A 23,490-nucleotide genomic window follows, 5' to 3' on the forward strand; every position below is an offset into this window, starting at 1 on the left:
CTGAGTGAAAACGTCGCACCCGCTGCGCAAAGTTGGGTACCGGGAAAGGTAGCCCATAAATTGAGCGCGTCTCTGCTCAGAACCGAATTCCTTTCGATTTTTATATTATTTCAGAGACAGACAACAGAAGAGCCAGCGCCAGATCCAGAGCCAGAGAACTCTCGAGCGAGAGACACCAACGAGGCTAGCTTCAGCAGACAGATCTTCGTCTCGGCATCCAAGCATGTGGTGAGTAAGGCTTCTTCACCGGTCGTCTGGAAGGTCGTTAACGCCTCAACCGCAGCTTCGCCCACACCAGTCCTTTGCAAAGTTTCGCGGGTGGAAACGTGGCCCGCGCACAATTTGCACCTCACGGCCATGACGGACTACACGACCGCCGATACAACCTTGACCTGGCTGCGGACAACATGGCCCAGGAACACTGCCGGGACTTGAACCAGGCTGCATCCGACATGCCGCCCCTGACAATGCCATCAGGAGCTCCTCAAACCCACGGTCCAAGATTCGAAGTCTGGTATTGTTGCCATTGCCAGAAAGGCGGACCATTGAAAGCTGCCAACAACACGCATTGCCCTACATGTCACCGGATACGCTGCAGCAATTGCAAAAGCGAGTGGCTCCGCTGATCCATTGCAACGGGAGTACGCAGCATATCAGCCGTGCCGCGTCTCCGACAGCGATGTGAGAGCAGAGGGAGGGAGTGGTCAAGTTGCAGGGGAAACGGAGAACGCTGATCTCCCCTGTCACGACGACGGTGATGGTGGCCGTGGCGGTGGTGGGGTCCGTGCTGGGCAGGGTCCCGCTTTCAACAGGAGGCATTCTGCCCGGAACAGGGAGGGGATGGAGTTCAAGGTACTTTGGCAAAGGCGTTGTCGAATGCAGTGGTCATGATTGGTCTGTCTGTCTTGGTGCGTTGCGGTGGAGTTCAAGACTTCCGTTCGTCATGGTTATGGAATAGGGTCACGGTGCCGCAATGACATTCGTTTTCATTTTTGCTTTCTACATTACTTGCACGATGGACGCAGTAGCGGTGACTCTGGGCGCTATAAAGCATAGCCTGCTTAAATCTGTAGCCGTTGTTTGCATCTCCTCTCACTAATGATGCAACCACATACACCCCGTGATGAAGTGATGCGATGGTCCCGAGAATGCGTGCAAGGCGAAATGTGAGGCTGGTGCCCCGAGAGGCGAGGGAGTCGCGCTTCAAACCGGTGAGTCGAGCATTCAAGAGCCTAGAAGTTCGAGTTTCGAGTCTTGGGATGAGGCTGAAATAGGCCGGTCAGGCAGGCGGAGCAGCACAGAATGCGAGGTGGCGAAAGTACGGAGGACTACGGAGTACCGGGTACTTGTGGTGGTCTTGCGTCTCTGGGCTCGATCTCGGAACTTTGTAACACACCTGAAGATGACACAGCTCGACTCGACTCGACTTGACTGAGCCCTACAGAAATCACTCGACTCAGCCATTTCAAGGCTTGTCAACCCAATTACCTGAGCTCAGCTCGGTGTACAGTTCTTGTATGGCGTACACAATAGGGACTGTTCTCACAACCGTTGTATATATGTCTAATCGAGTACGGAGTACACAGTCGGAACTGCTTCTCATATTTGCTGAACGCCTTTCTGCTCGGATGGGCACGCTGGGCCAAGCTGCGATGGTCAGCAGCCCTGGGTCTACACAGATGGACGCGGCAAGAAAACCACGATCTGTCCTCCGCAAGGCCCCTATGACCGACATGAGGACACCACGACCGGCCTTGCGCAAAGCCCCTTCCACAGACCTGAAGACACCACGACCTGCCTCAGCGTAAGGCCCCTTTCACCACAGCCTTCACCCACCTCTTAATTAACCTCACGCCCCATATCCCATATACAGCGGAAGTAGTGGTCTTTGTCACTGCCTCTGCCCAGCCTGACCGGGTTCAGCTCCCCCAACCCGTCACCTTGATATCCATCAGAACCTTGCATTGTCATCAACGTCCGCTTCCGCCCTTCTCCCCCTTGACGTACAAACTATGCAGCGTCGGATTCCCCTTTGTGATGCCCAACCATTCCTTACCCTGCAGCTTCGGCCGTCCATATGCCAGCACATCCGCCGGGATCAAATGTTCGCGCTTGGCATCCAGCAACCTCGCGATGAATGTCACGGTGTGGGCATCCAAGGCCGTGGGACCGACATCGTCGCCAAAGATCCACGACGCCTGACCGCCCCCCTGCTTGGCCAGATGCTCGCTTATCTTGTCCAAAAAGCCGACCGAGTCGGCCTCGACACTCTCAACGGATTGCTTGTTGTCCGCGAATTTCTTGAGCGAGGCCGCGTGGCTGGGAACGAAAGTACACGTGTCAGTCACGCCGGCACAGCACCATCAGCAAAGTGTCCGACTCACTTGTCAAACTTCCCCTGCAGCATCTTGCGATACTTGTCGCTCGTGTCGGGTCGGTCCATGATTCCGCGCACCGAATCCATGACCCCCTCGACCCTTCGCTCCTCGGGCTTGAACGACAGCGTGACGTACGAGATCTCATGCAGTTCCGCGAGCAAGGAGTCGATGGTTTGCCTGTGCGCGTTGGGCCGCAGCGAGGGGTACCGATCCATGAGGAACGACGTGATATCGGTGCTGTCGGTCAACTGGATGCCCGCCTCGGGCGCCAACATTGCCGGGACCTGTTATCGGCCGAGCAGACGGTCAGCAGCGAGCGAGTGCAGCGGGAGCGTAGCGGAGTGAAAGCAGGGGGGTTGACGCGTTGGGCGAAACGCATCCAAAGAGACGTTCGGGGCCGAAGCGTGTCCGCCACAACCACCACAAAGCACCAGTACTAGCACCTACCGTCCCCTTGGGATGTTTCTCCAGGTACCTCTCCGTCATTTGCTCGCCCGTGTAGATGTTGATGAACCGTTCCTCGGGCTCGACCGCGTCGTCGGGCGATTTCGGCTCGCCTTTCAGGCGCAGCGTGTAGAGGACCATGAGCGAGCAGATCGAGAAGGGGTTGTAGTACAGTTCATATTTAGGTGGTGCCATTATGTTTGCCGCGTGTGGTGTACAGCGCGAGTGAGAGGAGACAAAATCCGACTACAAGAAGGACGAGTGGCCGAATGCTGGGGCGCCCAGCACGGTCTTGAGGTATGTATGTGTGTATATATATACTGGTACAGTATGTATGTGTTCGTGTTTCCGAAGATCTCTCGATCCCACCCCACCAACGAGCGACGCAGAGAACGCCCTGATGGTCAGGAATCAACTCAGCGGACCAGTCGTCAGCCAGCCAGCGAGGGATCGTGTACTGTGTAAGTATATGTAAGGCCCACCCCTTCCCTCTTCGAGTCTGACTCTTGCCAGAACACCACCACACATCGTTTAGTAGGACAGAAGAATCAAGGCCGGGATCGTCGAACGAGCGCTTGCTTGCTTATGCTGACTCCAACCGAACCGAACCGAACCAAACCGAATGGTCGCATGCAGCACTTGGCCTAAAGCCTACAGACTTCTTGAATAGATCATGCATTTCAAGTCAATCAGGCCAGACAGGAGCATGCTTTGGAGTGCTGTGCCCATGTACTCGTGCATGGTGTGTACGCTGCCTATTCCGGATCAACCTACAGTATGTATCCACCCTGGGTGCCACCTACAGTACCTCGTACTTGCGTAGTGATGCGTGCCCCGCCCACCGGCCCCCGCCAGTTCAGGCCTGGGGAGCTCGTGGGGAGATGAGGAGAGCGCGGGAGCCCGGAGGCTGGACGGGACTAATTAGTGGCCGTTGGAGCGTCGAAGTTACGATGGTGCAGGTGTGCGTATCCGTACGAGGACCAAGGACGGGTGTCGTGGTAAGTTGAGAGGACCGTGCCCTTGCATATCGTGTATCTTCATCCTCCGTACTGCCCGCGCTGGGCTGTCCACTCAGTACTGGGTACGGGTACTCGTCGAGTCGTACAGTTCTGCGTAGCGTGGTTACTGTAGGATCTCCTCATGGTCCCAGTCCATCCCATCGAGCGGCTGACAATGGCTGGACATCCCACACCAGTGCGCCGAGATACTGTAGCGGCGCTTGTGGGTGGGTGGGTACCCTTCACACAGCACATAATATGTCTGTATATGTCTATAGTAATTCAACCGGTCCTTCTTGAGTTACTCTTCCTGGCGCCCCCATGAGCAGTTCTTCCTGGCCTTCTTGAGCAATGCTTCCTGGCTTTCTTATGGCTCGCGCTTTCGTCGATACCAAAGCCGGGTGAGAGAGGACATGACGCACGGCGTACATTGGGTACATATACGGTACTGTAACACCCTGGTTACCCTCGTCCCCAATGAGCGCGTGTATTCTTTGGTGACTCAATTAGGTCCCACATCGATGCAGAGGAAACGCAGTCAACAAGTGCGGAATGCGGAAATACAAAGGACAAAAAGCGAAGAACTCGACGGCTCAAGACAATGTCAAATGTGACTCAACCCAGGAGAACACCTCGGGTAACATTCCCAGAAAGATTTTGAAGGAGTCACGTGATATATCACGTGCAAGCTTACTAAACCGGGACGCAGCTTCTCGATTAAATCTGGCTGGACAACTCAACTGGAAAAAGCTTGCAAACTTATCCTACCAAGCTCTCAATTCGATTCCTCCCTTGACGATGTTCCCAAATCACCCTCCCCATATTGCCATCTTCCCGCTAGCTCGTGCCTGTCACATATGGCCGACTTTGGTCGACCACGGCTGACGTCAAAAGGCTGATCTAACTTGCTGGAACAGACAGCTGGCATACAACTCAGCCCTTTCTAGTCACGTGGTCCACATATGTATATAGGCGTCTTTCCCTTCCATGGAATCTCTCAGCCTCAAGCATCTTCGCACCTCTGATTCTGACACGTCTCTTCCCTTCCTCCTTGATCCCTTCCAGCGGGCCAGTCCGTTGGCTATCACCAGGACGGCGTTGTTCTACTTTGCCGGTTTACGCTTTTGTGCCCACTTTCCGGATCCTCAACGGGCTCTAGGAGTTTAGAGCCTCGTGACGCGCCCCAAGGCACCTCTTGCATCAGATGTCCAAATGATACGAGCAGCCGACAAGATCCCTTTGACCTAGAGTCGGTTGTCATCCGCCAATCAGGCCGATCTACTACTCCGTCTCCGTCTCGAGGAACCTATCCATATGCGTACGATCACTTCGCACGTTCCGATATTCCGATCTACCTGGATTGCTGAAGGATACCATCAGCTATCTCAACCCACGCACGTATTGTTCTTCCACAGAAGCGAACCATAAGCCTAGCATGGCTGACGACAATGTCTATATGGTCATATTAAGGGACATCCTCGTATCCACAACGCTGCTTGCAGCCTGGGGCTCATCTCTTTATTGTTTGTCTGTGAGCCCAGACTTTGAAGAGACACCTCTGCGTCTTCGGGTAGGCTATGGCGCCGTCTTTGGAGTGCTAGGTGTGATCACCCTTTTGCTCATGATCCTGGAAAAATGCTGGATTGCCTTTGCGATAATATTCGGACCTTTTCTCGTCATTTATGATGCAGCTATTCGTACGTTTCGATATATCTGCTTTCTTCTCTCGTTAAAGGTGGTTTTCCAAGATTATACCTTCCGAGGCTCCGACATTTCGACAGAATGCTGCCGCCTTTGTGAGAGGTGCCAGCATATAATCGAGCGTTCCCCACTCTTAACTGGGGCTCGCGGGCTTTTCACTCGATCCAACGAACGCCATGCTATCCACACGAAGGAAGAGCTCAGAAAATCCGCCAAACATTGTCACTTGTGCGCCTTGCTCCTGAACTCTGTGGAAGAGTTCCGCGAATCGTCGGAGAAGCAAACGGCCACGACCAACTGCGAGCTTGTTCTTTTTATACGGGAGAGAAAGTTTGTCAAGGATGATGCAAAGCTGGAATTAGAGCTTTCTGGTCATGCTATCAGCAAGGCGCGACGACTTTGTGTCAAGAGGAGTGGGTGGTGGAGTTCGAGTAAGTGCCTGGAAATCCGTTCTCCATCAGTTGGGATAGAGCTGGTCGTCCCTGAAACATTTTCTAACTCTTGCACAAGGCTGGAGCCATCTGTGCTATCGTTCTGCACAAACGGATAGTGTGGATATTCTCAATTGGGCAAGCAATTGGATGCGTCAGTGCCAATCGGACCACGAGCGTTGCGCCAACAAGTTTATCCCTGATTCTTCCCAACGTTACCTGCCTTTGAGACTCTTGGACGTCGGAGATGATGAAGGTAGAACGATAAGCCTGAAGCTCAGCTCGCAGCTAGAGGAAATGATCCCCAGGAGTTACATTGCTCTTAGCCATTGCTGGGGAGAAACAGTAAATCTGACTCTCACAAAGTCCAACGTCGACCAGATGGCAAGCCTTCAAATAAAGAGCCTGACCAAAAACTTCCAACACGCCATTCGAATTACGCGAGCCTTGAAGGTCAGATATCTCTGGATAGACTCCTTGTGTATTGTCCAGGACGACGATGCAGAGTGGGAAGCTCAATCAGCAGATATGGGTCTCGTATATGCCAATGCAGAGTGTGTGGTCTCTGCGTCAGCGTCAAGAGATTCCGATGGAGGTTGTTTTAGGCCTCAGGATCTTTTCCGCAGTGACTGCGTTTTGCGCAAATCTTCGTTTCGATCAATCGAGGTCGAGGCTTCTGACGATAAATCCTTTGCGGCATCACTAAAACTATTCAAGGATCGAGCGGAAAATACAGTGCTGTCCACACGAGCATGGGCGTTTCAGGAGAGATACCTGGCTCGTCGGGTCTTACATTTCTGTGAAGGAGTTGTATTTTTCGAATGCAACAACCTGATTGTCAGAGATGGCATCCGTTTTTCCAGAGCAACATATCCACGAAGAGCTGGTGTTCGTTCTGATGGAACTCTCTATCCTCTAGAGGAATGCGAAGCCGTCCGTCCGCCGTCTGAGCGATCCAGAATGGCACAGACTCGAACAAGACGCGGTCGTTTCAGGATGGCTTTCAGCCAGCCGCCACCAGAAAACCCACAGGACACTGCCCGGCTGGATCTGTTGAGCAGAATGCTCGCTCTGTCGGCTCGAAGTGGCATGCGAGGCGCGTTTGAACTCTTATGGCGATTCAAAGGTACAGAAAACGCAGAAAAGGTCGAATTTCACCAGAGCTGGTACGAAATCGTGGAACAATACTCGACGCGCAAGCTCACACGGGAATCTGACAAACTGAAAGCTATGAGTGGGATAGCCTATTTTATTCAGAAAAACACGGCCTTTCGATATGCAGCCGGGTTATGGAAAGGGATGCTGGCCTTCAACCTTCTGTGGGTGGTTTCAAGTTCCCCAGAAGAGAGGCCTGCGCGGAATATCCCTAGCTGGTCATGGGGATCAGTAAATGGCCGGATCTCCCATCGCCTTCAATTCCCGGAGCCAACGGAGCAACTGGAAGGCACAAATGGTACATCGCAACCCTTTCGATTCCAAAGCACCTGGCGAGAAATCACACCCCTCATATCTGAAGGAGAAATGGAAGTCATAGAACAGAGGAGCGACTTGGTGCTCAGTGCCCGACTTTCAGTGCACGGCCACCTCCACGCTTCCACATCGCTTCAAGTCAATATCATCCACGACGCCATCTTGCCTAGTGCCTCCACCACCTCCGGCCAGCTGTTTTACTTACCTGTCCTGGCCTTCAAGAACGACAAGGTCCACCCCGTTGGGAGCGTCATGCAAATACATGGTCTTGTGGTAAGGTCCAAATTGAATGTTCGATGCACGTACGAAAGAGTCGGATATTTCTGGACCGCAAATTGTCTTGGTTTGAAGCAGGTGCTTGAGCGGCAGCGGAACCCGACCAGCCTGGTATATCTCGTTTAGCATCACAACCTCGTTCACTGCAGACGCCATGCAAACACTACTATGCTATCACTTCTGGCTATTAACCCAGTGGGATTTACGTCTATGCTCAGCGCGGACTCTGTGCTAAGTCGCTGCACGTGGCTCCATTTAAAGGGGAAGAGAAGATCCATGGAGCTCCTGCCGGAGGAGACTGTCGACATCAATGCCCAGAGAGACGCCAATATCAGTGCGTTGCAGCTAGCTTTAGCTGAACGGGACAGGCGAGATTGTGAGCCTGCTGCTTGGGTAGGGGCCGGACGGTAATCCACTGTAGTGGACCGACTGACGTCGAGGATGCAGAGGGCGGGAGGGAGGGTCAAGAGTTACTCAAGTCTAAGTCGAGGGAAGGTAAAGGGTCGTTGAAGGATGGTTAGAGGTTGAGTGAAGGCTGGATCACCGTGAGTGGGAAATGAGCGACGTTCACAAGCGACGCCGGTCGCTGAGCGCTATTTGACCTCGCCAGTAAGTCAGCTCGCTCTAAGTCAGACCACCGTGTAATGCAACAACCGCGTACTGCAACAGCCCCGCATTTACACGTCATATATGATCGCCGTCGTAACTATTTAAAGATCGGCGCCAGCGACGTTGTAAATATGAAAGACGTTGCAGAGGCTTGTGAACTCGGTCTGTTGGCACCTCTCAGAGGTTAAACGGGCCTCTTTATCTCTATCGATCCTCACCCACTCCTCTTGGCGCGCGATGGCACGGTCTTACGCCTCTTTTATCTCAACGATTAAAGTAAAGGACTTGTTCGAGTCGATGTTAACTCGTGCACGCTTGGTGGTGGTCTTTTGAGCAACTTAAACCGATAACTGCTGAATTTAGAGGGTCTGTTACGCTGATTGCAATAAAAGCTGGTCGATCTTATTGGCAGCCTTACGCATAAACAACCGAGTGCCTTTTTGAGCTGTAATATCCGGGATAAGGCCGATCGCCTGTGCCTGTAAATGACGCCCGTTACGCGGCGTTACTATATAAACCTCTCTAGATAGTTTACGCTTATAAGATCGTGGTGTTTATAGTGCTGTAGTAAGGGTTTTAGGGGTTTACACTAGCTGCGATAATTAAAGGACTTTACGGGGGTTATATAGGTATAGACTAGTGCCTTTTCATCTACCTTTTATATATTAAGGCGTTAGAGTCATCGCTCTAGCTATCTTATAAAATTCGATAAACTCGAGGCGTTATACGGGCGTAGTTTCGACGAATCTTAAGATATTAGTAATGCTTTTACGATAGTTGCTTTTAAGGACTGAAAAAACACTAATATTAAGAGGTTAAAGGACGTGCGATAAGTGTAAAGGTATATAAAGCAGCTAAATATTATAGGTAAAGCACTTGAATATAAATATAATAGTAACGTGAGAGTTATAGTTATTGTAGAGGAGTAATTAGGGTGCTGTGCTATTTACGGTTTAAGGGAGGAAGATCTCTTATAACCAGCTTAACCCGACTATATTTATTATAAAGGCGTTCTTAGTATACTTATAGTGCTAATTTAAGGGTAAGTTATACGGGAACTATATTAACTAGAGGTCTTTACCTTTTAAAAGCACCAGCGGATCGATAAAACGACCCTCCTGTTACGAACCGGCCTTTATGCGGCCTGCCGGGCCTGGCACAGAAGGGAAGGTCAAGCGAGGAAGTCAGCCTCGCTGGCAAGGCTGACTCGGGTCACGTGATACCCCAAAAAGGAAATAAGCCGTTGCATATGTTGCATCGTTGCAGGGCATGGGGCCGCAACGGAGGCAACCATGCAACGCCCAGACTTTCCTAGATAGGAAAACTACCTGTGTATATAGTCACAGCTAGATACACTTCTATAGGAGGTGTAGTCAACTTCAGTTAACATTGCGCTCAAGGAGATACAGTACAAGTGCTGTGTCCCGTCTGACGATCTGTTCGACATTGACCTCTGCTCTACCCCCGATACTCAAGAACCCCGAGGGTTACCTGTGTGCTCACGTGTCCTCATACACGCTGCGCGGAGGCAATTCTTAACACTTTGACTACCTCTTGACGGTATCATTAGACAATGTCGAAACTCGTTCGATCCCCCTCGCCGACAGGATCCGTCCGATCCTCGGCACCCAACCCAACTCCAGGACCTTCGTTATATAGCATCACTCAGGCAACAGGAGGACAAGGTGACAAGGACCATTGCAAGGTTGATGCGTATTATGGAGACCGTGCCAAGCTAGGTATGTTTATTGCCCAACTTACGGCCTTCTTTAAGCTTCAACGCACTAAGTACCCAACCCATGAGGATAAGGTCTTATACGCCGCTCTTAACATGAAGGGACCAGCGTTTCACTGGTTTAAACCTGTTATGATGGACCACCTGACCTCGCCAGACGGACAGAAGGAGGATGAGACCAAGGAGATCTTCGGGAGTTTTCCAACATTCATCGCCAAGCTCAAACAGATCTTTAGTACTCCTGGAGAGGAACAAGCAGCATCCCAAAGGATCCATTAAATTAAATAAACGGGATCCGCAGCGCAATACTTCGCCCTCTTTAAGCGGCTTTAAGTAAAGCTGGACTAGGAGGATAATGCGTTCGCGGCAGCGTTCTACAATAGGTTGAAGGACAACATTAAATATAAACTAGGAGTTAAACGACCGACCGACTACCACGAGTTGGTCGACAGAGCTATCGAGATTGACAACTGGTTGTTTGAACGACGGCTGGATAAGCAAGGCTATTGAGGAAAAGCCGGGACTACATACTACTCAGGTAGAAGTGGGTATAGAAGGCAGTCCACTTATCAGCCGCAAGGGGATCCCATGGACCTGGACATGATGACGACTCGGACCTCACGTCATAAAGGAGGGTTTAAACGTTCAGGAGGATATGGAAGGAACAACGAGAAAGAGAGACGCAGACGCGAGAACCTGTGCTACACTTGCGGAAAAGCCGGACATCGTGCACGAGATTGCAAGCAAACGGCTCACGGACTGCATATAATGATGAGCGACGATATAGCCGGTATAGGAGAAATAAAGGCCGACACTCCTATCAGGGTCACAGTGGTCGCCGAGGACTAGGACCAGACAGCACAGAAGGGCTACTAGAATTCGGACACGCAGGGCGTGGGTAAGCCAGGGAAGAAGGAGTTCCAATAACGAGGAACCGATCCTAACGAGGCAGGTCAAGCCTTGGATAAAGAAGCATATCAACAATAAGAAAAACCGATTGATTACGTAGCTGGATTTAAGTATCTAGACGCTGCGTACAAACATACAAAACTGTCTTAGACTGCTTACTACGACGACTCTTATACCATCTACCTTTCCGAAAAGGAAGGAGCTGGATAGTTCCCTCAGAGGAAGAAGTCGAAGAATCGAAGGAGCAAGAAGAGTCGGGAATTTTAGGAGATTCTCGCCTAGAATGGGGACTTGCATAACGAACCGGGATTCTAGATAATGAATGCCTAGAACGACGATAAACTACGGTTTATAGTCACTGAATATACAGCAGAAAGGATCCAACTTATCACGCCATACTGGAAAAGTGAGGGTTGTGACCCTAGCTGTCAGGAAGGAACCCAGTGCACCCATGTAGTGTTTGACGCAAACCAAGAAAGGGAAAAGACGCTACATGTCCTGACGTTCCTAATCTGTTGCAATGTGGAATGCAAAGAAACCAGGATGCATTTCCATCAAGGAAGTGACAAACGAATCGAACTTATCGAGATACCCGATACTAGCCTCAGAATGATGGGCACGGAAGAAGCCCCAGAAGAACAGAAACCGGACTAAAGGATCGAGTCCGAGGACGACGATGACGGCATACCGATGATAGACTAGGACGACTAAGCAAATCGAACAGCGGTCGTGCTGAGATAGTCGCTGTACCATCTCATAATTGTTACTAACCGGTGGTATAAGGAGTTATGCCAATAGGACGATTATAAGGAAGAAACTCAACACTACTACCTTATATTTAATCCCGAAATAGAACCACGAAAGTACATAAAGAGGATCCAGTTCAGTTACTGTATGAATCCGGACTATAAAGATAAAGAGAACTTTCATATGCACTAAAGTGTGTAGCTAATTACGGTACGGATCAAGCAACCCCCGGAGTAATTGGAACAGATCCTGGAAAGGCGCCGATAAGGAAATAGCATTAATATGATGGTAGAAACACTGGGCACTGTAGAAACCATGGTCGATGAGCGAGGCAACAACGAACATATTGCGGAATATTTTGCATGCTGCGACACCACTTACAAGCACTACTACACGGCACATGCACACTTATTCAATATTGACCCGGAATACCCACACACAGCTATACCATCACACACATATGACAAGATGATACAACGAAACCTGATGTGTGAACGACAAGAATGCACATGGAGACGACATCTACACCTCCATTTCCCTAAGCAAGAACTCAACATGGTCACGGGACTGTCATACAACCCGGATATAGTTGAAGCCGTTGTGGATGAACGATCTACCGCAGACTATATCGCCGAATACTTCACATGTAGCGATCATAGCTGCAAATATAAAGAAGAAGCGCACCTTCACATCTATAATGTTGACCCAGATTACAGCGACATCGCGCTGACACTAGATCAACACAGTTTATTACTAGACTGCGAGAATAGAGATTGTTAATAGGACCTGTGGCCCCACCGACACCTACTAAAAAACTTGTAGGCACTGACCTGAAGAGGCCAGATCAGTTGCTAAAGTTGCCTCAGACAACCACTAGATTATACCTAATCCTGTTAGATATCCGGAAAGAGCATCTCGTCTTCAAGGCACAGCTCGCTGGAGTCGACATCAGGGTTATGATCGATAGTGGCGCTAATGGTAACTATACTAGCAGAGAAATTGCTGAACGACTAGCCAGGTATCAACGGAAGAAACCACTACCCTATACCCTGTTAATGGCTGATGGCAGGACGGCTGGGATGGTACAAGAAGAGCTTCGAAACATAGCCTTTATAATCGGACAATATAAAGAGACGATTACCCTCGACATCACTAAGATCCCAACGTACGATGTCGTGTTAGGTATAATATAGCTTTATGACCACAACCCCCATATTGATTGGTAAAAAAGGAAAATCACATTCTCGTCATGCAGTACGAATAAGAAAAAGGGAGATCGATCACCTCTAAAGGCCCCTATCGAGGAAAGAGCGATAATGGTGCGACCGCAGGGAAGAAATATACTAGCTGGCTCTAGTGTTACAGAGATTCCCCCGGAATATAAAGACTTTAAAGACATCTTTAAAGAGCGCGAGGGATTGGCGGCGCTACCGGAACACAAGCTATAGGATCACGAAATACTAATCCAGAAGGGCAAGGAGCCCCGACATACCGGATGGCTAAAAAGGCTATCCTAAAAGGAAGAGGAATTCCTTAAGGATTACGTGGAAAAACTCGAGGCCAAGGGCTTTATACGCAAATCAACATCGCCCATCTCTTATGGAGTGCTTTTCGCACCCAAAAAGGATGGAGGACTACGCCCTTGTATCGACTTCCGACCACTCAACGAGATCACGATTAAAAACAGATACCCGCTTCCACGAATCGATGATACACAAGATCGACTCCTTGGAGCCAAATACTTCTCGGCGCTCGACATTAGGGACGCCTACTACCGAGTACGAATGAAGAAAGGAGAGGAATGGAAAACGGCTTTCAAAACCAGATGGGGACTCTGGGAGTATCAGGTGATGCCTTTTGGACTAACCAATGCCCCCGCCTCATTTCAAAGCTTGATCAACGACACGTTGAAGGACTTCTTGGACGACTTCGTGGTAGCATACCTCGACGACGTCCTGATCTTCTCGAAAACGTATAAAGAACATGTAGAATATGTACGAAAGGTATTACGACGATTGCAGGAGAAACAGCTCCCGATTAAACTCAGTAAATACGAGTTCTATAAAGACAGTATAGCTTTCCTGGGCTATATAGTGTTAACTAGGGGACTATAACCAGACCTAAAGAAGGTCGAGGCAGTACGAGACTGGCCCGAACCAACCAACGTCAAAGAAGTATAAGCAGCACTTGGATTTATAAACTACTACCGAAAGTTTATTAAAGACTTCTCGAAGATAGCAGCACCTTTATCAGCACTAATAAAGAAGGACACTACGTACAACTTTAACTAAGATTGCAGGAGAGCTTTTAAGGACATTAAGGACCGACTTATATCGGCACCCATCTTAGTAATCTTCGATCTAGATAAAGAAGTTATACTTAAAACAGATGCATCGGACTATGCCATTAGAGCCTGCCTCACGCAAAAGGATGACGACGGACAAGCGAGACCGATCGCATACTACTCCAGAAAGATGACTGGACTAGAAACAAATTACGACATACACGACAAAGAACTACTAGCGATAGTCGAAGCACTACGCGAATGGAGAGTTTACCTCGAAGGACCCAAGTACCCTGTACAGATCTACTCGGACCACAAAAACTTACTATACTGGACGACCACGAAGCAGTTGACCAGACGACAGGTACGATGGGCCGAAACGCTCTCGGCATACTGGTTCAAGATAAACCATGTGCGCGGGACAGAGAACGGAAGGGCAGACGCCCTAAGCAGAAGACCAGACCATGAGGAAAACTCACACCCAAAACCGGCCGCTATCCTTAAGTGGGAAGACAACCAACTCATATACCGAACATCACTCACGGATACGCTGGCAATCATGGACGTCGAGCTCACCAATGAACAAAAGAAAGAAATCATCAAAGGACGACACGAGGATAAGTCAGCAGGACACCCAGGGGTGAATAAGACTATTGAACTAGTCACGAGGGACTTCACCTAGAGGGGACTAAGGAAAGATGTCGAAGAGCACATTAGGGAATGCGATATATGCGTAAAAGCGAAACATGCACGACACAGGCCATACGGGCTACTGCAAACAGCAGGACTTAAGGACGAGTTATGGGCCCGAATCGCACTAGACTTTATCGTTAAACTACTACAGTCTAAAGAGCTACTTATAAGGACGGACTACGACAGTATTATCGTAATTACGGATACACTCACGAAATACGCTCACTTCATACCCTAGAAGGAATCAAGTACAGTAGAGGAACTGGCATACGCTTTCACGAAGACAATCGTTGCGTAACACGGAACACTAAAGGAAATTATATCCGACAGGGATAAGCTATTCACGTCGCAGTTTTAGCAATCACTAATGGATCTAACGGGAACACACCAAAAACTATCCACAGTATATCATCTACAGACAGACGGACAAACAGAACGGATCAACCAAACACTTGAACAGTACCTACGTTGCTACGTCAACTATCAACAAAATAATTGGGTGGAACTGCTACTAATCGCACAGTTCGCATATAACAACTTAAAGACTGCAACGGGAATATCACCATTCTACGCAAACTACGGAAAACACCTAAACATTGAAAAAGACGCAAGAGGACTACGACTAATAGCGGAAAAAGCGAAAATCTCGGTTAAGAAGTTATAATCACTGCATAAAATGATGAAATTGGAACTATATAAAATATCATAAAAAGCAACAAAACACGCGAACAAGAAAAGATCTGAGGGACTAGATTTTCAGGAAGGGGAGAAAGTCTACATCCTACGAAAAAACATTAAAACATAAAGACTAAGTGACAAGCTGGATCACACTAAGATCGGACCATATAAAATCAAAAAGAAACTGGGACCAGTAACATTTGAGATGGAATTGCCAGCGGGCATGAACATCTACCCAGTGTTCCACAAATCACTACTTGAAAAAGCACCCTAAAACGCTACGCCAGGACCAGTCCTAATCCACGAGGAGACATAAGAGCCACTGTACGACGTGGAACGAATCGTGAATCACCGAGGAACCAAACGCCGACAACAATACCTAATCAAATGGTTAGGGTATGAGGATAGTGAAAACACGTGGGAACCTAAGGAAAACCTACCCGCGGACCTCATTAAACAATACCACCAGAATAGGGGCATGAGAAGCTAGCCAGCCGCTGGCTGGCTGCTACCTTCGAAATTCAGGATCTTATTCCAGTCGACTGACTCGGTCAGGGGCGCATCCTGCCAGACGAAGTTAGGCTCGGCTAGAGCCACCTCAGCCCGGGCTGGTGCCTTGTCGAAGGCACCCAGCGCCATCATCTCTCGTTTCAACATATTACTAGATACCTCGTCTAGCTTCGTAATGGAGTCCTGTAAGGAGGAGTCTTCCTCCTCCACCTTGGCCATCTCACACTCCAACGCCGCTAGGGATCGGCGGGCATCCACCAGTGTTTTTCGAAGACGCGCGATCTCGCGCCTCTTAGCCCTCGACTTAGCCGACAGTTGTTTCTTTTGCTCTCCTATCTTCCGGAGTTCCTCCACGGAAAATGTTCCGTCACACTCTCTCCGATGCCGAAGACACGCCGCGCACTTCACACTCTGCTCTCTCGAGTAGAAACACACTTCACTATGGTTCATATACTCGGTATAAGACACCATGGCTTCGGTCTTTTCAACAAATTCGATATAATCAGCGATCTCGTTTTAACGCTGCTGCCAGGGAACGACAGGTTTAGAAGACTTAGGAGGTTTAGGGTTCGACTTGTGCACCCTAAAGGCCTGTATGGTTAGCCATAAGAGAAGAGGAGACAACAGACAATGATAGAGGAGGGCTGTGGCCTACCTTAAGTACGTTGCGGATAACGAACAGGCTAAGGAGGGGAGAGTGTTACGAACCGGCCTTCATGCGGCCTGCCGGGCCTGGCACAGAAGGGAAGGTCAAGCGAGGAAGTCAGCCTCGCTGGCAAGGCTGACTCGGGTCACGTGATACCCCAAAAAGGAAATAAGCCGTTGCATATGTTGAATCGTTGCAGGGCATGGGGCCGCAACGGAAGCAACCATGCAACGCCCAGACTTTCCTAGATAGGAAAACTACCTGTGTATATAGTCACAGCTAGATACACTTCTATAGGAGGTGTAGTCAACTTCAGTTAACATTGCGCTCAAGGAGATACAGTACAAGTGCTGTGTCCCGTCTGACGATCTGTTCGACATTGACCTCTGCTCTACCCCCGATACTCAAGAACCCCGAGGGTTACCTGTGTGCTCACGTGTCCTTATACACGCTGCGCGGAGGCAATTCTTAACACCTCCGCCGAGTAGGCCTCGATGTTAGGAATGGCGGTACTCGAGATGTAAAAAGGGGTGTATAAGCTAATATCTATCTAGCTATCGACGAAGACTTAAAGCATGCGGAACGAGGAGGGTTCGCATGCGAGGAGTAAGCTATATAGGCCTAGAGCGCTAAGCCCATCTAGGCGTTCCTAACACTCGATTATAGTGACCTAGTTACGATTTTCAGGCGTCTTATAATATAAACGTCTCTTATTAGTTGTACTAATAACTCTTTAGTTAGTATAGACCCCTATAACTAGTCCGGATTTATTAAAGTTCTATATATTAGCTGGTTTAATCTAATAACGGGTAATAATAGCGCGGAAGAGGGTAAAGAAGGTCTAGAGGGTATCTAGACTAGTATTTTCAATACGCAGATACTCGATCTTCCTTCCTACCTTTAATTTTATCTCTAGATAACGATTAAGAAAGCGTATTACCTAGTTTATACCGACTAAAGTTAGGCTATCCGAGGTCTTTAAGATAAGGCTAGTAAACTCGCGTACTTAAGAGAAGGTTAGGGGGGCGCTAGCGTAGTTAAGATCGATAATCCATTAAATAAGAAGATCCTCTTATATAGAGGACAGCAGCTGTTAGTCTTCTCTTACTAATTATCGAGTTTAGCCTCCTTTCAGTCGACGACTTATAGTACTTAAGTTAACACGGTATGCTGTCGCTGCAGATCGAATCGAGGGGTAATCGCCGCGTTCGAAGGCCCGGATTGCCTCCTGGAGGGTTTCTTCGGTATAGGAGGGCATGCTGACTAAGTATGAACAAGATAAGAGAGGTTTGTGGTGTGCTGGTGTGATATGAAAGAGAGAGGGTTGTTAAGAACGCGATTTGACGCGTAAATGCGGGGCTGTTGCAGTACGCGGTTGTTGCATTACACGGTGGTCTGACTTATGCACCGCCTGCCAAACACGCTTGCGGTCAATGGTCACAGCTATATATACGGACGGACTTGGTAATGATCGTACTCATCCGCCTCTTAGACTCCTGAGGGCCGAAGCGGTGTAAAGTGAGAAATGAGGACAAAGTCAGGACTAAGGAAGAAATGGACGTGAGTGCCCTCACCCAGGCCCTCAAGAGACGATTTCCAGACACGAACGCTCATTGTGATTTCATACGCAGTACTCCTACAATCTACAGTCCGCGCCCCATGGTGACTTGACCTGATACTCCGTGCATCTACCGCATCTACCGTACCTTCCTGACCAGAAATGATTCATTCGCGATCCACGGCCCATGATCCCTCCTGACCACCACACAGCACTACACTGCACTGTGCAACGGAGCCAGCACATCTTGATCACGCGACCGACACTGGCGCCGATTCCACCGCCTCTGGTCCAACAGGCGGCCTGCTCGCCGCCAGATTGCATTGCCTAAACAACCGGACCTCATCCCTGTCGAAAGCCCCGACCACGCTATGCAGGACGCCGTGGTTGTTGAACAGCACCAGGTCGCCCTCCCGCCAATCATGCGCGTAGACCAGCTCCGGCGCGATACCGGGCCTTTGCAAGTCGTGCACAATGTCCCTCACCTCTGCGAGGTCGTCGACCACGCGCCCGTCACGCAGGTGGATCTTGCGCACGACGGCCGGGTGGATCTGCAGCGCGAACCGGCCCGTCACGGGGTTCCGCCACACCATGGGCAGGATCTGGATGTCCGTGGCGCGGTCCACGGGCGGGAGTCCGTTCAAGGGCACCTCTTTACCCTCGGAGACCATGCCGAGGCCGTCGGACCGTGACTTGGCCGTCGAGATCCACACGTACGGATGGGGCGCGTACTCGACGCGCGACGTCATCGCGAGGGCCCTTTGCTCGGGGCTCAGCTTGTCGAACATGGCGTACCCGGAGACAAAGGCCGTGGTGCCGAGCGGGACGTCGAGCCTGTCGTCGCTGCCGTCGTCGTAGAGCACCGTCTGCGTGCGGCCGCGGGGGACCTGCACGGCGAGCAGCGACGTCACGAGCGGCGGGTGCAGGTCCCCGTAGAGCGCGGCGTCGATGTGCCAGCGGTAGAAGCGCGTGAAGGCCAGGTCCTGCGCCTCGGGGATGGCCGTCCGGTGGAACGTGCGGTGGTGAGGGTGCTTGAGCGTGACGTTCTGCAGGCCCTCGTATGCAGGAATGAAGCCGTTGCCGATGACCTGCACCTCGGGCTGGTGCGGGATGGTCTTGAGGTCCGGGTGCAGGATCGAGCGCTTGGCGTCGATGGTCTTGCCGTGTCCGTAGGATCGGGCGGTTGGGTCGAACCGGCGCGTCAGCTCGGCTTGCGCTTTGGGTGTGCACTTGGATTGGTTGCGGATGCAGATGACATTGTAGGTGTAGAGCGCCGTGCTGAGGGCGTCGAAGTCCGTGTCGCTGAGGTTGTCCAGGTTGATGTTGTCGACCAGGGCCCCGAGGTCGGGTTTGGCAGGGTTGATGGGCGAGACCGTGATCGCCGACATTGTGGTTGTGATTCGTTCCGAGTGGTAAGATAGATACTCCGAGTGGATGAGTTGGGTGAGTTGTCGTGTCTGATCCTGGATGATTTTGAACTCATCCTGTGGGGGTCAAGCCCCTTTATATATTTGCACCTCGTCAAGCTTCTGACGTGCGTGTGTGCCTCTCATTTGCAGCACATACCTCCACAGCCTCGTACAATGCGGGAGTGCCATCGGCGGCCACCTATCACTCGGGCCAAGCATTGCAGGCAAGGCTGCGAGTCCTGATTGGACACGCTTTATCGCACGACGAGTGGCCGAGACGGTGGCTACCGAGGAAGGGCAAAATCTTCCTGCAATTGCCAAGGCTGATGTGCGAGGTTGTACGACGTCGTGGCGGATCCCGGCCGTCAAGATCGTCCAGCGGGCAGCATCAATCAGGTAGGTGCTGATTCTGTGTTTAGATCAGTCACTCTCACGCACCCATGTTCCGCTCCTCTTGCACAGTCTTGGTCTTGCGCAAGCCCAGCTTCGACGACCATTTCCGGGTGCTGCGCGAGAAAATGCTCTCGCTCTTCGTATCCGACTCTGACAACGGTGAGACCGTTGACTGCCGCGTGGCCATTAGGCCCAGGTCGCTGCGGGTCGGCGATATTGTCGTCCTCTCCTCGAGACTGAGGAGATCCTCAGCCGTGGTGTTCGTGTCCGTGTTCGTATTCGTTCCACTGGTAGATCCATATCCTGACGACAAGACACTTTGCGTAATGGTCCATGGGACCTTGACGTCTTCGGCCGGCAGCTCGGAGGGTTGCCTCTTGGCGCCAGGTAGTTCCGCTGGACTTTGTAACCCCTCGAGCTCGACAAGTTGCGTGCCACCTATCTCCGGGACCGATGGCCTACTCTCCCGCTCTGTCTTCAGGAATCGGTTCTTGTAGATGATGTCCTCGAGCCCGGGTCTAAGCCTGCTGAACCGGATGGCCGCAGTGAATTTCGTCAAGGGGATGAGCCGATCGACTTCGTCGTGGACGTGCTTTTGAAGGAGCAGCTCTTTCCCCGCGAAGGTTGTGGTCATGGCGGTGGTGTAGTAGACGGCGGCGTCCTCGATCTGCTTGACGGAGACGTATTTGCCCTGGTACCGGAACGACCGCTCGAGGATGAGGATTATGTCGCAGGCGCATTTGAACAACATCCTCGCGGTCGGAGGCACGGCCAAGGCGCACGAGGCCAACGCTACCACGCCGCCAGCACCCATCTGTGAGGTCGTCACGTTAGCGTCGGGCCACTACAAGGTGTATACAGAGCCGATGGTGGCTTCTTACCGTCCCCGCAACCAGCCCTGCAGTGGTGACCCCCACGGCCAAGAACTCTGTGAGCGTGACGACCATGAACTTCTTCAAATGGCCCAGCACGACGCGCGTCATGATTTCTTCCACCTGCTCCGGCAGCGCCTTGGGGAACCCGAAACACTGGAGGACGTTCTGGCAGAGGATGCGCGCTACGGTGGGCGTGCCGATCGCGCTCGAGAAGGGCAAGGGGACCATCGCCGTGCGAATGGCGTGCGTGCCGAGACGCATGCATTCTGTGATCGCCGAGTCAATCTTCTGTTCGACATCGACGACTTGCGCCGCCACCGCGAAGAGACGAACTCTGTCATCGGTAATGAGCTCGAGAGTCTGTCCCAGAAGCTTCTTGACACCTTGATCGTCGTCTGTGCCACACAGCACGTCAGCACTGGCGGGCACTCAGGCTTCTGCCCGCGGGGCTTCTTCTGAATCTCACCTTTAGAAAGACAGCAGTACCCATCAGCCTTGTAGTGTTTGATCCGCGAGAGCTCCTCGCGAAGGGACAGGAATTGCTCGTCCGCCAGCTTGTCGGCTTCCTCGTTCGCGAGGCGCTGCGACTCGGGGTAGTTGCCCGTCTGCTCCATGTATTTCTCGAGGAGCTGGATCTTGCGAAACGCGATCAATTTGTCCTTCTTCGTGCCCACGACAAAAACAGGCACGTGGTTGGAGAACTGTGCGATCGTTTCGAAGGTCCGTTTGTCGGCCGCCTCGATCCGGCTGACGTCTGAATCGACGCAGAACCTAGGATTCCCCCCTGTGAGTGACCACAAACATGTTTGATCCCCACGGTCTGGGAAAGGTGGCGTTCTTACCAAATGACGTGCAGCGCTTCCGCAGGGTTCTTCTGGTACGCTCTATGCCGCAAGAACTTGGCGATCAAGTCCAGTTCCTTGTCGCTCCCTGCTTGCCAGCCCCTGGAATCATGAATAAGTAGGCCAGGATGATTGGTGGACTCGAATGCCTGGTTGATATCGTGATCGCCCTGTTTATAGCTGTCGGACTCTTCGGTCTGGGCGGCAGGTGTCAGCACCTTGCGAGCGGCTGAGGGTGAAATCCTACCATTTCGACTCCAAAGACCTTATTGATCAAGGTGCTCTTCCCGACACCCGTTTTGCCACACACCAATATCCTGAAGGCCTTCACTCCACTGGCCTGGAGCTCGAGTCCTTCCAGCCACGGGGGAATTGCGCCGTCGCCTTCCTCCAGACATCGATCTCGATAGTCGGCAAGCTCCTTCTTCATTGATTTGAAGCGATATTGTTCATAAAAGCGTGGAGTTCTGTCGAGCAGGCAGAATACCGACGGGTGGACGATCGTGCCGTAGCTCCCTGCAGAACCGTAAGTACCGCATGCCACTCAGACTGCTTACTTGAGGACTTCTCACCAGCGTCGCACCACCCGATCAGTCCTTTCGGATTGAAAACTTTGGGAGGGTTGCTATACAACGGACTTGACGTGTTGATCTGCACACTGTGCGCTTGATCCGCATCGGAGGATGTGCCATGCAAGCTTTGAAGGTCGTAGAAGCTGACTTGAATGCCATTGGAGTACCGCATCTGCCACTCAATCTTTTCGCTGTCGTCCAGTTTCGGAAGCCCGCCGGCGTACTGTGGGAAGGCGAGAGTCAGGACTTTCGCTCCCTGCGCCGTCTCGTCTTGGACCTGCAACACAAGCCCGGCTCGGATGCTCTCGATGAGTAACCACTGGAGCGGGTACAAGGAAAGGCCGTCCTCAAACGCCCCGCCGCCGAGATCCTGGTGCGAGCCCACGAACCACGCCTGCACAGAACTCCGGCCTCCTTCCATATCCTTTGCGGGCGGCGTCTCGAACACTTCGGCACCCAACTGTGCCCTCATCTCGTTAATGGCCAGCGCGTGCCGCAGGTGCTGGATGGACGAGACGAACGAAATATCATGCATAGTCTCCTCCACGCTATACTTGACCGTGTTGATAACCCCCATGAACTGGATCCGTGGCGGACGCGTCGTGTGCGAGCGGAGAAACTCGATGATTTTCGGCCCGTTCCTATTATCGTCCTCCCTGCGCGCCTTGTACACGTCCAGCGCGCTCTGGTACAGTCTGTCAAAGTACCGCATCGAGGCCGCTTTGGGGAGCCACATGGTCGTCAGAAGACCGGCCACCGCCCGCACAAGGAACGCGCCCCGTCCGAACCCGTACAGGAACAGCTCATCCTGCGGCTCGTCCAGCGTCTCGCTCACTTCCCGGCATATCAGTTTGATCTGCTCGTCGTGGTACAGCGTCGTGCGTCTGCTTTTCAGCCGCTCGATCCGGCTCGGCCCATCCGCGGCGGCGCGGTAATACCGCACAGCTTGCTCGATGGTGCGCCCCTGCGCATCGTAGCAGAAGCCATTTTGTATGATGCTTTTGATTCGGAAGATGTTGCTGCTGTTAACGTTACCTTTCGGATGCTGGTCAGCATGAGTGGGCGACATGTGGAAGGGTGTTTTGTCACCTAGTGTTCCGTCTTCGGGCCTGTACTCTTCCGCATCAATGCACACGATCAGCCGCTTGACGTGGGTCCTTGCGGACATTGCCGCGGTGGGAGGGGGGTTGTAGACAATGTCAAGCCTCAGATCGTATTGCCGAACAACTTGTAGAAGTGTCGTGGTTATGAGACCGGAGCAGACCGAACATGTAGAAATGTCATGGTTAATTATGAGACTGCAGCAGACACCGTCTGCCCGCCGGTCGACAC

At 51.5% G+C, this 23,490-nt stretch overlaps 5 protein-coding genes across 5 annotated transcripts; 1 reads left to right on the forward strand and 4 right to left on the reverse strand.

Moving 5' to 3' along the window:
* Positions 1-1,970: 1,970 nt before the first annotated feature.
* On the reverse strand, positions 1,971-3,017 carry A1O7_01420 (uncharacterized protein; the record flags this gene model as incomplete). The annotated part of the gene is made up of 3 exons (XM_007755457.1): positions 1,971-2,319; positions 2,385-2,662; positions 2,826-3,017. 3 exons carry the CDS (start codon positions 3,015-3,017, stop codon positions 1,971-1,973), a joined length of 819 nt encoding a protein of 272 aa, XP_007753647.1.
* Positions 3,018-6,333: 3,316 nt separating this feature from the next.
* Positions 6,334-7,824, forward strand: A1O7_01421 (uncharacterized protein; the record flags this gene model as incomplete). Its single annotated transcript, XM_007755458.1, has 1 exon — positions 6,334-7,824. The coding sequence occupies one exon, from the start codon at positions 6,334-6,336 to the stop codon at positions 7,822-7,824; it is 1,491 nt and encodes a 496-aa protein (XP_007753648.1).
* Positions 7,825-15,839: 8,015 nt separating this feature from the next.
* A1O7_01422 (uncharacterized protein) lies at positions 15,840-16,334 on the reverse strand (the record flags this gene model as incomplete). Its single annotated transcript, XM_007755459.1, has 1 exon — positions 15,840-16,334. The coding sequence occupies one exon, from the start codon at positions 16,332-16,334 to the stop codon at positions 15,840-15,842; it is 495 nt and encodes a 164-aa protein (XP_007753649.1).
* Positions 16,335-18,318: 1,984 nt separating this feature from the next.
* Positions 18,319-19,455, reverse strand: A1O7_01423 (uncharacterized protein; the record flags this gene model as incomplete). Its single annotated transcript, XM_007755460.1, has 1 exon — positions 18,319-19,455. One exon carries the CDS (start codon positions 19,453-19,455, stop codon positions 18,319-18,321), a length of 1,137 nt encoding a protein of 378 aa, XP_007753650.1.
* A 451-nt stretch (positions 19,456-19,906) lies between these two features.
* Positions 19,907-23,326, reverse strand: A1O7_01424 (uncharacterized protein; the record flags this gene model as incomplete). The annotated part of the gene is made up of 6 exons (XM_007755461.1): positions 19,907-20,683; positions 20,751-21,139; positions 21,211-21,515; positions 21,587-21,783; positions 21,834-22,102; positions 22,159-23,326. 6 exons carry the CDS (start codon positions 23,324-23,326, stop codon positions 19,907-19,909), a joined length of 3,105 nt encoding a protein of 1,034 aa, XP_007753651.1.
* Positions 23,327-23,490: the final 164 nt, after the last annotated feature.

The sequence above is a fragment of the Cladophialophora yegresii genome (assembly GCF_000585515.1).
Source record: "Cladophialophora yegresii CBS 114405 chromosome Unknown aczIN-supercont1.1, whole genome shotgun sequence".
Classification (NCBI taxonomy): domain Eukaryota; kingdom Fungi; phylum Ascomycota; class Eurotiomycetes; order Chaetothyriales; family Herpotrichiellaceae; genus Cladophialophora; species Cladophialophora yegresii.